We start from the raw sequence: 13251 nt of genomic DNA, 5'->3' as shown, positions 1-13251 counted from the left end.
TATATATATATATATATATATATATATATATATATATATATATAATTCCATACATACTAAATATATTTACTTGCAGATAAAAGGGATGTCTACATTTCCAAATGGTTCGCATTTAAGAGGATGCACTTTCTACTAGACAAGGATGAGCCCAAAAATAACAGTCACACTGAGACAGTACGTATTATAATGATATTCTTAATATCGTACTTGCTAAAAGAAAATTGATGTAGAGAGATTATTATATTATTTATTAATAGGATACACAAAGTATTTCTCTCTCTATACAGATACTCTTTAATAAACTTTACTTTTTATCGAACATGTTCAACATATCCAAGAATCTCTATTTGCAGGGCAATTCAGATCTAACGAACGAATCCGGCCCTTCGTCGCCTTTGTCAGATGAATATTATCACGAGCCAACAACCATCATAGAGACACATGACGACTCCCATGTGATGTTACTGGACAACGATCAGAGCAACTTGACTGTGGATGAGACAGATGACTTGCTGGGAAAAGAGATGAGAGATCCGGTGTCTAAGCGATCGAGAAAGATGAAACTGTCGCAGGATGATCGTAGGGTCGAGCAATCATTCGACGCGCTGCAGGATATGTATTCGCCCGCGCGAGCGCAATTTATGCCTCTCCAGGATCGTTTCTCCACGTACGGCGAACATGTAGCGAACAAACTACGTACGTACAGCACGAGGACGCAGGCAATCGTCGAGCATGCGATAAACAATATCCTCTTTGAAGCGGATATGGGCAACTACGAGAAATTCGAGGCGGACGATCCGATGATCTACAATCATTTCCTGAAATGTCCTGTGGTCTCATCCAGCACGGCGTCGTCGTGCCACAAGTCGGAGCCGTCGTAACGATTGACTCGACATAAGTTTAAATTACTGTGACGCTGCAACATTCTTGAGCGAAATGTGAATTCCATTGAATGAACCATTGGTGTAAATTAAGTCTGATATCGATTTTGTGTGTGCGTGCTTGTATGTGCACGCTAAAAAAGATTTGTATATATAATAAGTATATATAGTCATACATAATAATACATATATAGCTTATGAGGCAACTTTTACTTTGAAATAAAAACTAATGGCGAATTCGATTGGATGCACTAGTGCGCACCGACGCACACTGCTCCAGTCTGCTCTGGTCCATCCAGTCAAATTCGTCATAAAAGCTGATACGACACGTCACGGGCGGTTCATGTTCCATGCATTCCAAGACTTCCATTAACAATCGTATGTTTAATTAGTCGTACAGGCGATTTGAAGGTACTAACACAATTTTGAATTTTATTTTTTATTCAAATTACGCGCCTTATTTGGTATGTAGTTAGAGCAATTGTCAATTTCATAATTTCTTACACACTTGTTTTATTCTTAATATGTATTTTCTTTTAGTTATGCGTAAAAAGCATACACTGTTAACGACCCCGCAGTTTTTTTCGCGCTCTCGCTTTGAGTCAAGACGTTGCGGAAGGCTTGAGAAAGGGGTTGAGAAAGGCGCGATCCCTACTACCTCGCAGCTCCGCACTACCGAAGAAAGAGCCCGGTGACGCGGCTCACGTTCCCATAACGACCAGTGTTTCCCTTAACGACCAACATGGCTGAAGCTGAGGGTAAGTAAGTCCGCGGCGTGTGCGGTTTGAGTGACATCGTCGCGTGTATATTTACGACGGGCGCGAATAACACGTCGAGAGATCCCGACCGGTCCAGCGTTCTCCGCGGCTTTTCCCGCCGTTGTCGTCATCGTCGTCGTCCGCCGCTTCCGGCTGTCCAACGCGCTATTTCACAGCCCCACCGCCACCTCCATCTATTCTAATTATAGGGTAAACAGCGTAGCCGCTGGTGGCTTACGGTCGCGGGAAGAAATATTGCCGGAGACTGTCTCGACGGAGAAGCTATTGACCTCTGTTTCGTAACACAGAATGGAGTTTGAGAGCGCACGCCTCGGGACGGGTGCAACGAGGATGCACGTGGTAGATAATCACTGTGGTGTCACACGCTCGCGCTGGCTCTGATGACACTTCTCGCGTAGGTTTATTCCGACTACTTTTGTCTCTCTCTACATTTCTTTTTTTATTAGAATTTAATTCTTATTTCTTCTTTTTTATTAAAATAGAATGTAGGCAGCCTTAGATAATATTTTTCTTGGAGCCTTGGTGCTCCGAGGAGACTCGTCTTCGCACTGTTTACTCTATTACGCGGTGGTACACGAGAAAGATGCACGAGAAGGAAGCGAGAAAAGAAACGGTTCACTTTGTGAGACGGCGATAGAGCCAAAAATAAATACCCGGCGCGAGACACACTCGCGGTTACAAGTCGCGGTTGTAAGAGGCTGCTCTTACAAGAGCCGGCACGCCGCCGGACGGCCTCTCAGTCGGTGTCTTGATGCGCTCGCAATCTGATGCTGTGCTGCGTTCCGAAGAGGCTCGCGGACGGGGGCCCGTTTTACGACGAGGCTTCGACCACGCCGCCGTCCGTTCACGAGATACAGTTCGAGCTGTATCCTGAGGAAGGTGAGCCCGCAAGTTCATCTGTTCGTGGTTACGGTATCCAGTATCCATTTTTTCACAAGACAGAGTAATTTTTCGAGAAATTGGTAAATCCGAATAGTTCGATCAGAAATCGTTCTGTATTTATTTATATAGTCCTATCGTCTCACAAAGTGAATTTCATGATGACTGAAGAACGCATTGTCGAACGTGCATACCGTTAGGATAGAATACTGGAATGCAATTACCCATAATTTAGCAGCTAGAAATTTTTAAATTGGCTTTTAGAAATTGATATAGCTCAAGCATAAGTTATAGTTTAAAAAAAGCTCTTACCGTGACATACAAAACATCGAAAAAAGTTTGTTTACATTTGAATAGATGATTCTGTTTTTGTGTTTTTTGATGTTTAACTCACTTCTCTAATCAAAGTAAAGCGAACGTAGTTATAGACATGTGTTATGTTAAATAGTAAAAAATTACTAACATTGTTTCCTTACAAAATAGCTAGTTAACTACGCAGACCTGTTTTTCACTTCCTACCGAACGGTTGTTTCTTTTCGCTTATCACTTCGCGGTGCACGTCTAAAAGTGGTTGTGAGAATTGTTAATACGCGCCTCCGCAACTGCATACTGATTAATTCGCACCGACTCAGCAATTGCATTACGAGTCTCGACGACCTTAGACGCGCGAAGTACAGTAATAGCTCGCGTGGAAAAAACTTCGTCGGTTCTTTCTAATGCGGCACGCGCAGAAAGAAAAGGTAAGCAAAACGGTCATTCGTAGGCGTCGTTAAACGGAACGTCACGTTGGAATGAGATCATTTAACAGCGACGCGGGTTTGTTGTCACGCCCTCGTGAAAAATTACTGGAGATCTTTCATCGCCATTACCGGTATCGTGGCACTGAGAAACAGGAAACGCGCATTAATAATATCGAACGCGATTGGAAGGATATTAATTTAGACAGAACGTATGCTTGCGTGTGTAAGTTTCGAGATAACAAATATCACGTATTATATTATGTAAAAGAACGTAAAACTTGCACGTGACCAAACGGAGACAAACCACACTGACCCACATTCTCACGACGCATTTAACGCTAAACGCAGTAATCTCGCCTCGTGTTGGCATTGAAGCCGCCAAATAAAATCCGACGAAATTCTTCGACACACATGTAGCGTTAAATGAGACGAGAACTCGCATCTATGGGCACGTCGAAGTGAAAAAGGAGTTCGCCCACTCGGAGAAGATTCGCGTCGAGTCTCTCCTCCGTTCAGAGGAAAGATCCGCGAACGGAAGGAACGGATTCTCCTCTCGCGATTCTTTCTGCGCGCGTGATAGATAAACACAACGTTCGATAATCGCGAGGCACTTCGCGCGACGCCTAAAAAAGGAAGCTTGCTCGCCTGTAGGCGAGCGAGTCTCGCGGGGGCGACCCTCGGCGTCTTCGGCGTCCTCGTCGGCGGAGCGCGCGCGTATCGGCGCTGCAGGTGTCCACGCGCAATGTGTACGCCTAAGAATTGATCGTGCAATCGCCTCTTGGCAGTTGAAACAGTGAAAAGCGAAGCTTCCTAGTCGAAGGCGCGATATTAAAGTTCCTCTTGACGATGAGATTCGATTTGAGCAAAACCAACGTGAAATTCGTTGAGATGTGCGCGCTGTGAAAAGTGTAAAAATGTTATGTAAGTGTTAAAAATGTATTATTAATTGTGTTAACACGCTTGCGGCGTGATTGCGAAAGCACGATGATGTATTGAGGAGACATAGACGAGCTTCAGTCACCTTTGGTTGCGGTTTTTATGAGCTGTTTATTTTATATGTGGTGGAAATGTTGACGCGGTGAATTAGCGACTTGTCGAAGAAAAATATAACCGAAGAAACCCACATAGCATTAAAGTTAGTGTTATTATTGCTAAAATGTTGCTATAATATTTCAGTGAATTAAATTTTTTGCATGGGAATGTAATGTTGTAATTTTTTCTGTAGGAGAGCAGCATGTTTATACCATTAAAACGTTAGCTTAAGATGGTAAAGTAATGATATTTTGATAGATATTGAAGTAATATTAATTCCACCACAAGGCAACACCTTGAATTAACCAAGCAAACTGTGTATTAATACTTACGTTTGAAGTTTATTAAAAGTCTCGGAAAGTGTATATAATATTTTAAGAGATCACGGTGATATCGCTACTATCTTTAGCAACATAATTAAAAGTTTCTCAAATTTAATATCAGTGTAACACTTTTGTGCTATGTGAAGAAAGAGTTTTGTGCATCGTCGATCGTTGACAACGTGTAAAAAAAGGATACACGCAGATTTGTCGAAACTTGCGTGGGAGAAGTGAACTTACACCACACTGAAAAATGAACGGCTCATTGAGTGCGCATGTTATCGCGTAATGCACAGTTCATAACAACTGGGGCACTCTCCTGCGAGTGATGGTCTCTCGCAAGCGGAAAACAGTATGTAGCTATCGTTGCGCAATTCCTGCGGCGAGATCGAAGAAAGTGCAATTTGCAATTTAGATGCCCGGCGCTTCCGATCTCGCGGCGTCTTGCATTACCGCGCGGGATTTTCGAGGTCTCGCGGTTTTTTACGCGCGCGCGTCTAACGTCCGTTGCATGTGTCTGTGTGTCGCCGCATCCTGTGACATGTACCTGTGCGCCGCGTGTATGTCGTATTTGGCGATCTCTCGGCGTGTTGTCGACGGCGAAAATATCGATTATCCGCGGATTCGTGGCCTTTGTCAGAATGAATAGCGATTAGTGCGCGGTGAGTCAGATAGAGCTCCGTATGTGTAACGATCGAGGCAGTTGTCGAGTTTCTTACTGAACGTTTCTCGACGAAGACGAGCGCCATGTTTCCGCGTTTATCGCATTTGCATATAAAGTAAACAAGGAACAATTCTAGACATCACGTTATTTAGCCTCGGGCTAAAAAGAAGCGAAAACAGAAAAAGAGAGAGAACGTTATTCCAGCCGGCAGAGGAAGTGCCTCGTTCGCGTTGCAATTTAATACGAACTCAAATCGCGAGACGAGGCACGGATCGATTCCGTAGATCTATTAATCATTGGACGATAAATGGATGCAGATGCACCGCCGCCGATTCTACTGCCGTGCGCAATCTGCGCGCGGACCTTCATGCCGCAGTCATTGGAGAAGCACACGAGGATATGCGAGCGCACCGCCGTCAAGAAGCGCAAACCCTTCGACTCGGCGAAGCAGAGAATTCAGGGCACCGAGCTGGCCGAGTTCTTGCCGAAGCAGGAGACGCGGCGACACCAGGATGAAAGGAGCCGCACTATCTCACCCACTTGGAAAAAGACCCACGATGACTTCCTACGAGTCATCCGCGAAGCGCGCGGCGAAGTCGTGAGTTCTTTCACTTCTTTAGAGAGCGCCGTATTTGTAATAATTATTGCACAAAATTAAATTATTAATTAAATTATTTTCACATCAAAAGTGTCCAGTGAGCAAGAAATTGTTAACAAAATATTATTGTAATGATATTTAATAGCGTATAGCATTTTTTAATATACAGTTTTAAGCAGTTAGCAATAATATTACGAATAACTTTGACTTTAATATGTTTAAAATACTTTTTGCAATATTTAAAAGTACTGTATATTATCTAGTAATGTCTTTGAAGTTTTTAAAATATTAAGTGAAAACGTTCAAGAGAGAAACACTTATTCTTGATACGGTGTGTTACACCGTAATTAATTCGGTTGTACCTTCGTGTTACACTGTAATTAATAAATTTTTACTGTTTGTTTTTTTAGATGAACTCACGCAACAAACAATGTAATTCGCTGAGCTCGTCTGGCGCGCCGACTCGCGCAAACGAGAAGGGCACCTGTCCCACGTGTAATCGACAGTTTGGCATTAAGGCTTACGACCGTCACGTGGCCTGGTGCAAGGACAGGGTTATCAGTGTGCCAGTGAGCCCAGCAGTCAATCTGGCGAAAGAACGACTGGAAGCGCGCATGAGATATAGAGCGCCAGTCCTGAAAAATCGGCGAGCCGCCACTCGCGAAAAGTATAGTCCGACCTCAGCAGGAAATCAATGCAAGATCTCGTTGTCGGCACCAGCACTTGTGAAACCCAAGGAGAGCGTCTCGATGTCCAACTGTAGCCGGGAGAGCCCTAACAAGCAGAAACCAGCTGTCGTGTAAGTCGATTTCTCAACCTTCCTTCACTAATAGCCGCCTTCGAGATCTTCTCAGATCTTGGACTTTAAAAATAAAATGCGATGTGTTTTCTAAACTTGGCTTAATCATTTTTATATTTTTATATTTTTATAATATATATGTTCTATTAATTATGAATTTGTTTACGAAAAATTCGCATTGACTCTTTAGTCTATTTTTGACTGAATTAACTTTATTATATTTGTGACTTTACAGCAGACGTCCTGGACAGCTCAAAGAATCTCCCATCTCCTCTGGACCTATGAAATCTCGCCTCGCAGATCGCACAAACAAGTAAGATTCTGTTTAACGTTGTTAAATTTTCCAAAAGACAGAGAGTGCCGACTCTGTGGATTTTATAAGATAAGCGTAGTAAGCGTAAGTGAAATAAACTTATGCTTAATGCCGCCCATGAGGAGAAGGAAAAAGAATGACAATAATCAGTAGTAGATAAGAAAGACACGGCATGTTTGACGAAGTTTAAGTGCATCGTAAAGATAACATCATAGTCGTTTCTCCACACGCACTTATAGTCCGATAACCTTCTCCTGATGATTATCAGGCGCACATCCTTGATCCTACTTCCTTCTCCTCAGGCCAGCGGAAGATCACAATCACGAACACTTGCCGAAAACACTCTATCGATCTCCTCACATCCCAGTATCTTCCCGTCGTCCTCCATATATTTCTATACCCTCCTTGAGACCCAAGATTAGCGAATCCATCTCTTCTAACGAGATTGCGTCACTTAATTTGACTGGGAGACAATCCGATCGAAACGAAACGATCTCTCATCGCGTTTCAAACGATGAGGCGAGAAATCGGGAAGCCTGCAACACAACTAAAACGCAGAAGAAATTCGTTTCTACTAGGAGTCGCGGTAATCCGAAACTCAACGATATCACCGTGAATGATAAAACTTTAGGCGTGACGGTGAAACCATGCAGGATATATAAGGATCTACAAAAGGATCAGTTGATTACATGGAAGCAGATAAGTCATAAGAAGATTAGTCGTCAAGCAGTTGATTTTGTAATTAACTGTAATTTTCCACAAGAGTTTCAGCTCGACAATCTGGACCGACAACGTGACGAAGAGAGAGAAATCGACACGATTACAGATGAAAATAGGACGGAGAAAGATTCGTCGACTGTGAAAAACGAATCTGATAGTAAATTGAAAGTTTACGAGCTCAATGAAGAGGATGATAATTATATTTCATGGTTGGATCATATTCAGAACTTGAATCAAACATACTTGATTAGAGATTCGGAGGATATCGAGCAGTCAGAGATTTTTTCAAGCAAGTGGAGACCGATTAAGCACAGTCCTCGTGTGGAATTCTATTTTAAAGATACGGGAGAGACCGAAGTCTGCGAAGTAAATGAAAAGAAATTAAAAAGAAACACCAAAACGAACGACAAAAAGACCAGAGTCGCCATAGTAGAGGAATTAAATATGAATAACGACGATAAAGAATATAATTCGAACGTAAATAGCGAACACGAGGCAGAAGTTTTAGAACACAGAACAGAGAGAGTGAGACCAAACAGTGAAGATGAAAAAGATATTCAGAAGACAAGTAATATAGACGCTGTGGACTGGAATGAATTATGTGTGAATGAGAAACATGAGAAAGACAAACAGATAACGATGGATGAAGATACTGCTAAAGCCAAAAAAATATTTGAAGAAATTAAGAATTCGCTGAACAATATTTCACAAACTTTATACGATTCTCATGAACATAAATCACCTACACTCGATCTTGCTGCACTGGAGGCATCGGTAGGATATGAGGAATCTTCATCAAGAGAATTCAAGATAGACTTTGCAGATAATAATGATCTTCCCTCAAATAACAGACCTTCTTGTTCGAAACGCAAAGATCTAACATTTCATTTTAATGATAGAAGTGATTTGGCATTTTCAGATATCTTCATCAATCAAAATCAGAATTATATGTACTCTGAAGATGATAGATCGATAAAATGCAAAAGCGATATGTACCACAGCAAAGCAAAAGAGTACTTTAATACCAATGATTTAGAAAATAACAAGAGAACAGATGGTAATTTCAATGTCGATAACGACTCGAATATTAGGACTGAAATTTTTACCCGTTCGATAGATGAAAAAAAAAGTACGACGGACGAAAATTCACGCAAAGTATACGTTAAACGCATCAACAGCAATATAGATTATAACGACGGCAATATTACTGTGGAGGACAACACGCGAGGCGATAACGACTTAAAGTCGTTAATCACGTTGAAGGACGTCGGCGTCGAGGAGTCGCGACGTTGCCGTGAAAAAGTTGTCTTGGACACGAATGTAAATTTATCGAGGCGCGTTTCTAGCTCGACCAGAAGGAACGTGACAGATCGTCCGAAGAATTCTATCGAAATGACACACAAGATCAAGGGCAGTATGAATCTTCTTCGCGGCAGCACCGATTCTTTGATATCCTCGGTGGAATTCGTAGAGTTCACGAGTATTGAACAGCCGGCAGCTAATCGCGCTCACGAGAGAGAAATTATAAAGATAAACAGGCCAAGCAGACGAAGCAGGATGCGTGAAATTCTACCGGATATATCGGGTGAGCCGATAGAAACGAGGGAAAATAGTGAAAGGTCGGCGAATCAGACGTATTGGGAGAGAGCCTCAAAGATCTCGCGGAGTAAACTGATCAGCCTCGATCCTTCATGTCACGTGGGGTACAAACTCATCAAGAGAAATCCCAGAATCCATATCCTTCCGCCAGTCCTGAGTTCGCCCTTGACTCAACCAAGGTAGTGATCGATAGCGGAGAACAGTAGAAAAGAATGTGAAAGAAGTAAAAAGGCATACAGTTAATGAGTGTGTAATTTGCAATATAGATTGGTATTTAATTAGGCGTCAAATATCAGTATCAGCTCGTATTGCTGACTGCACTGCAAAAAGTAGAACATAGTAGTAATATAAGAACTGTAGACCTTCCCAGTAAAACGGTAGTTGGAATTTAACGCTTTAACAACTTTAACTATATTATAGGAAAATCGAACTGGCGACACGTCCCGCCTGGTGCAATTATGTACGCAGTCGACCGGACTTTAATCTCATACTTAAAGCTAGAACGTAAGTTCCAGGAACGTGGAACACCGATGGCACGAGGCGGATTTTTTATGTTTCCTCTTACGTTCGTTGACAGCATTGATTGCTTGTTAGCAATATTTCTGAGCATTATATAAGATGCACTAAAACTGACACAGCGTTATTTCTTATTTAATCAGTGAGAATTAATTTTCTGAATTAAAATTAAGTTTTTCATTCTTAGTTCTTTAAAGTTAGATTCTAAAACTTTCTTTCGACACTTCACAGCTCGTGAAAGACTTTCATTGTAACTCTGATATTCTTGCTAAAGATCGATTCTAATACTGCAATTCTCAGCAAATATACGAGTAAATCGTAAAGTCGTAGCTTACGTATGAATCGTCTACTCATAAGTTCTTACGAATCTTACAAGAACAAATTACGAGCTTTACGATTTTGTCTAGAATGAGTAATATAAATTCCTCGGGGAATAACGTTGTGTAAGCTCACCAAGTAATTATATCACAAATCTGACGATCAAATTAGAACTTGCATGCAAGTTTATCGTACGGGCGTTTGCCTAGAAAATTGATTGGCATACGTCTGCAGGAGCAGTTTACCTGAGGTAAAACACTCACAAGCGTGAAGCACGCCATGTTATCACGCACATTGCACTGTGTAGTTATGTTCACCTATCGTTGTTGTAGCGTCGAAACAATTCCCCGACCCAAAGATCACTCTAATCGAACATCAATTTATAATTGCAGCGGCACATGCAAGGACTACGACCCATTCCTACTAGCCGAGCAGCAGATGAACGACCTGCTGTCGGACACGAGCGATCAATCTATGATAGGCAGTTCTAAACCTCAAACACGCGACAATCTTTATCCTCTCTCTCATTCGTCCGCCTTCGTGAAATATCCTCGCCCAACGAATCCTATCAATCCCGACAAGAGAACTTCCCTGATAGCGCCTCCTTCTGAATTCGACGATCTCATCTCCGACTTCTCGAGCGACTCGACCGAGACCAACTCGATCTCGCGCGAGATCTTCCTGAAGGATCTCAGTAGCGCCAAGGACACGGCGGACCTGTCGGGCCTGAAACCTGTCCGCGAGCTAGGTAGACGGCTGATCATCGACAAGACAAAGGCGCTAGGTAGTGATCTGATCGAAGAGCGTCGCGGCGTTATCGGCAGTGCAGACAAAGCGCGTAAGAACCTCGACACACTCATGCCCAAAATTGTGTCCAAGACCACGCGACCGCTCATCAATCGTTCCAATTCGATACGCGCCTCATCCGCACCCAGAAGCAACGCGAGCTCCGACGGGAAGGTCTCGAGCGACACCAGGAAGGTCGCTGCCAAGTCGATCGAGAGTCGGAGATCATCAGATCAGAGTCTCAATCAGAGAAACAACAATTACTCGTCCTTGTCCGGCAGCAATCTCAGCCTCAGCTCGATTGTCTCCTCGGAGATGGATATCAAGCGGTCGAACTCGGTGTTCGACGAATTGATGACGTCCTTCGAGGAGGACATTTCGTTTCCCACTCTGCGATCCTACCTTAATAACGAATCCTTCGACGTGTCCAGCTCCATGCTCGGCGACGGCCAGCGAAACGGCATTGTCAGCGACGAGGAGCTGTCTTCACCCGACAGCTACAAGCCACAGGATCATAGCAAGCTCAGCAACGACTCCGCTTACAGCAGGTTGGTCTGCATAATTATTTATTAAATTGACAAATCTCATCGCAGATCGAGATAAAATGTAAATTGATAATTAATCATCTATACTTGCTGCATTAAATATGTTATATATGTATAATTTTATATCATATAATTATATATATATATATATATATATATATATATATATATATATATATATATATGTTAATTTTTTATCACGTCGTAAAATATCACCTATCTTCTGTGTTCTGTGTGTCTTTGTGTGCTTAAAACTCAATTCAATTTATGCCCCTTAGTTTAAATCGCAAATATTCGCACCACGGACGCAGCACTAACGACGTAGTCGGCCGTCTCGACGAAGACGTGACCAGAAACGAGACGCCTTCGCAGACGATCAAGTGCAAGATGTCCAAGTTCTGTCATGAGTGCGGCCTGCGGTTTCCGGAAAACGCGAAATTCTGTTGCGAATGTGGCGTCAGAAGACTCGCGCTGTGAGATCGTCATGATCGTCGTCTTATCGACTTTGATACTCGGGAGCAGCGAAGATTAGATATCGCCGAAAGGATATTCTTCAGAGGGGCAGCGCGTTCCGAACGAAAATATTTCGAAAGGATTTTTCGAGACCGAGGACTCTCCCCGCGAATATTCTATAAAGAAGAAAATGACGGATTAACTGCCTTCTTACGCTTACACATATAAGCGCTCTATGATTCAGACGGCTTTTATAAAAAGAAAAAAATTTCGGAATTTTGAATACCTTTTATGAATCTTGAAATAGCATTTTTTACCGCGCAATGGAATTTTTTTGATCTACTTTAGTTCGCTTCGTAGACAATGCGTCGATTTGTTCGCTATGTTTGAATAGTCTAACGATATATTTGATAACCATTTTTCGTCGCACACGTATATACACATACATTGAGAGTTGCCGATCAATCGTCCTCAAAGTCCGTCCTCTTTTTTTACAAATTTGCAAGCGTGTCTTTTTGATAAGCTTTTTGTACTACGAGAAGAACTGCAGAATCTCAAATATGTATATGTGTGTGTATGCGTGTATGTATGTATATCTTATGTTGAAAATAAGCGAATTAAAATAACCTGCGTTTATTCCGGCAACAGCAGAAATGAGGACTGTCATTAAAATTGTCATATATATATCATCTTATTTATTTCTATACGTATTTTATTTTAATTATAATCAAAGGAAATAAATAAATAATGAATTGAGGAAACTTACATACGTAGACCTCTAAAACAGAATTAAGATGTATTAAAGTAAATTTTCACTTCTCGTTCAAGTTAGTATCGATTGATTTCAAATCTCAAGTAACTGATCTTAAAGAAATGAACTTCTTTCGATTAATTTTAATTCTCTTAATTTTTACAGGGAGTCTCGTGTTATGTGTCGTGTATGTAACAAGATAGATCGTAGGATAAGATTAGAAGATAAGTAGTGGTGATTAGACGAGCCGCCAATACAACTCGCGTTCGCTCAATTAACGCTAATCACTAACGAGAAGAAATAACGAATTGCGGGGAAGTGCGATGCGTACAATGTAACGATTCTAATGCGAGTGATCCGCCGAGTGCGTGTAGTTGGCTCTCTGGTGTTTGTACCGTACCAAAGAGTAACATTGCGATAAGCGTTTGACAAAACTCACAACGATCGACGTTTAACTTGAAGAAAAGAGACTAATGGTATGCAATAGATAAATTGTATATGTTTCAAACTGTATTTTTGCAAGTGCAATAAATCGATGCTTATACAGAGTTGGTAAAC

At 41.9% G+C, this 13251-nt stretch overlaps 2 protein-coding genes across 6 annotated transcripts in view; both read left to right on the top strand.

The window, feature by feature from the left end:
- LOC116844848 overlaps positions 1 to 1209 on the top strand; it is a 3304-nt gene extending 2095 nt beyond the window's left edge. For both annotated transcript variants that reach the window (XM_032816932.1, XM_032816931.1), the window contains 2 exons: positions 77 to 174; positions 354 to 1209. In XM_032816932.1, coding sequence (XP_032672823.1) covers positions 77 to 174; positions 354 to 881 — 626 coding nt within the window. In that variant the 3' untranslated portion in view covers positions 882 to 1209. The remainder of the gene's footprint in view (positions 1 to 76; positions 175 to 353) is intronic.
- A 148-nt stretch (positions 1210 to 1357) lies between these two features.
- On the top strand, positions 1358 to 13241 carry LOC116844843. Of its 4 annotated transcripts, none has more exons than XM_032816919.1 (7): positions 1358 to 1639; positions 5613 to 5893; positions 6304 to 6692; positions 6928 to 7005; positions 9745 to 9828; positions 10551 to 11492; positions 11768 to 13241. In XM_032816919.1, the coding sequence occupies exons 1-7, from the start codon at positions 1624 to 1626 to the stop codon at positions 11964 to 11966; spliced, it is 1989 nt and encodes a 662-aa protein (XP_032672810.1). In that variant the 5' UTR covers positions 1358 to 1623; the 3' UTR covers positions 11967 to 13241. The 4 variants fall into 4 exon arrangements, with proteins under 4 accessions (XP_032672810.1, XP_032672808.1, XP_032672809.1 ...); XM_032816917.1 differs by lacking the exon at positions 1358 to 1639 and adding an exon at positions 2132 to 2539; XM_032816920.1 differs by lacking the exon at positions 1358 to 1639 and adding an exon at positions 3319 to 4200.
- The last annotated feature ends 10 nt before the right edge of the window (positions 13242 to 13251 follow it).

Source organism: Odontomachus brunneus, unplaced genomic scaffold (genome assembly GCF_010583005.1).
Source record: "Odontomachus brunneus isolate Ranch 3 - 2012 unplaced genomic scaffold, Obru_v1 Obru_scaffold_047, whole genome shotgun sequence".
NCBI lineage: Eukaryota > Metazoa > Arthropoda > Insecta > Hymenoptera > Formicidae > Odontomachus > Odontomachus brunneus.
This window is presented reverse-complemented; position numbering and strand designations above follow the sequence as displayed.

Bases quoted from the DNA above. Each gene is read 5' to 3' on its own strand.
- LOC116844843 (XM_032816917.1), top strand. From the start codon at position 2,428: ATGCTGTGCTGCGTTCCGAAGAGGCTCGCGGACGGGGGCCCGTTTTAC. The intron at 2,540-5,612 runs GTGAGCCCGCAA...AAATGGATGCAG, and splicing joins CGAGCTGTATCCTGAGGAAG to ATGCACCGCCGCCGATTCTA. The intron at 11,493-11,767 runs GTTGGTCTGCAT...TATGCCCCTTAG, and splicing joins AACGACTCCGCTTACAGCAG to TTTAAATCGCAAATATTCGC.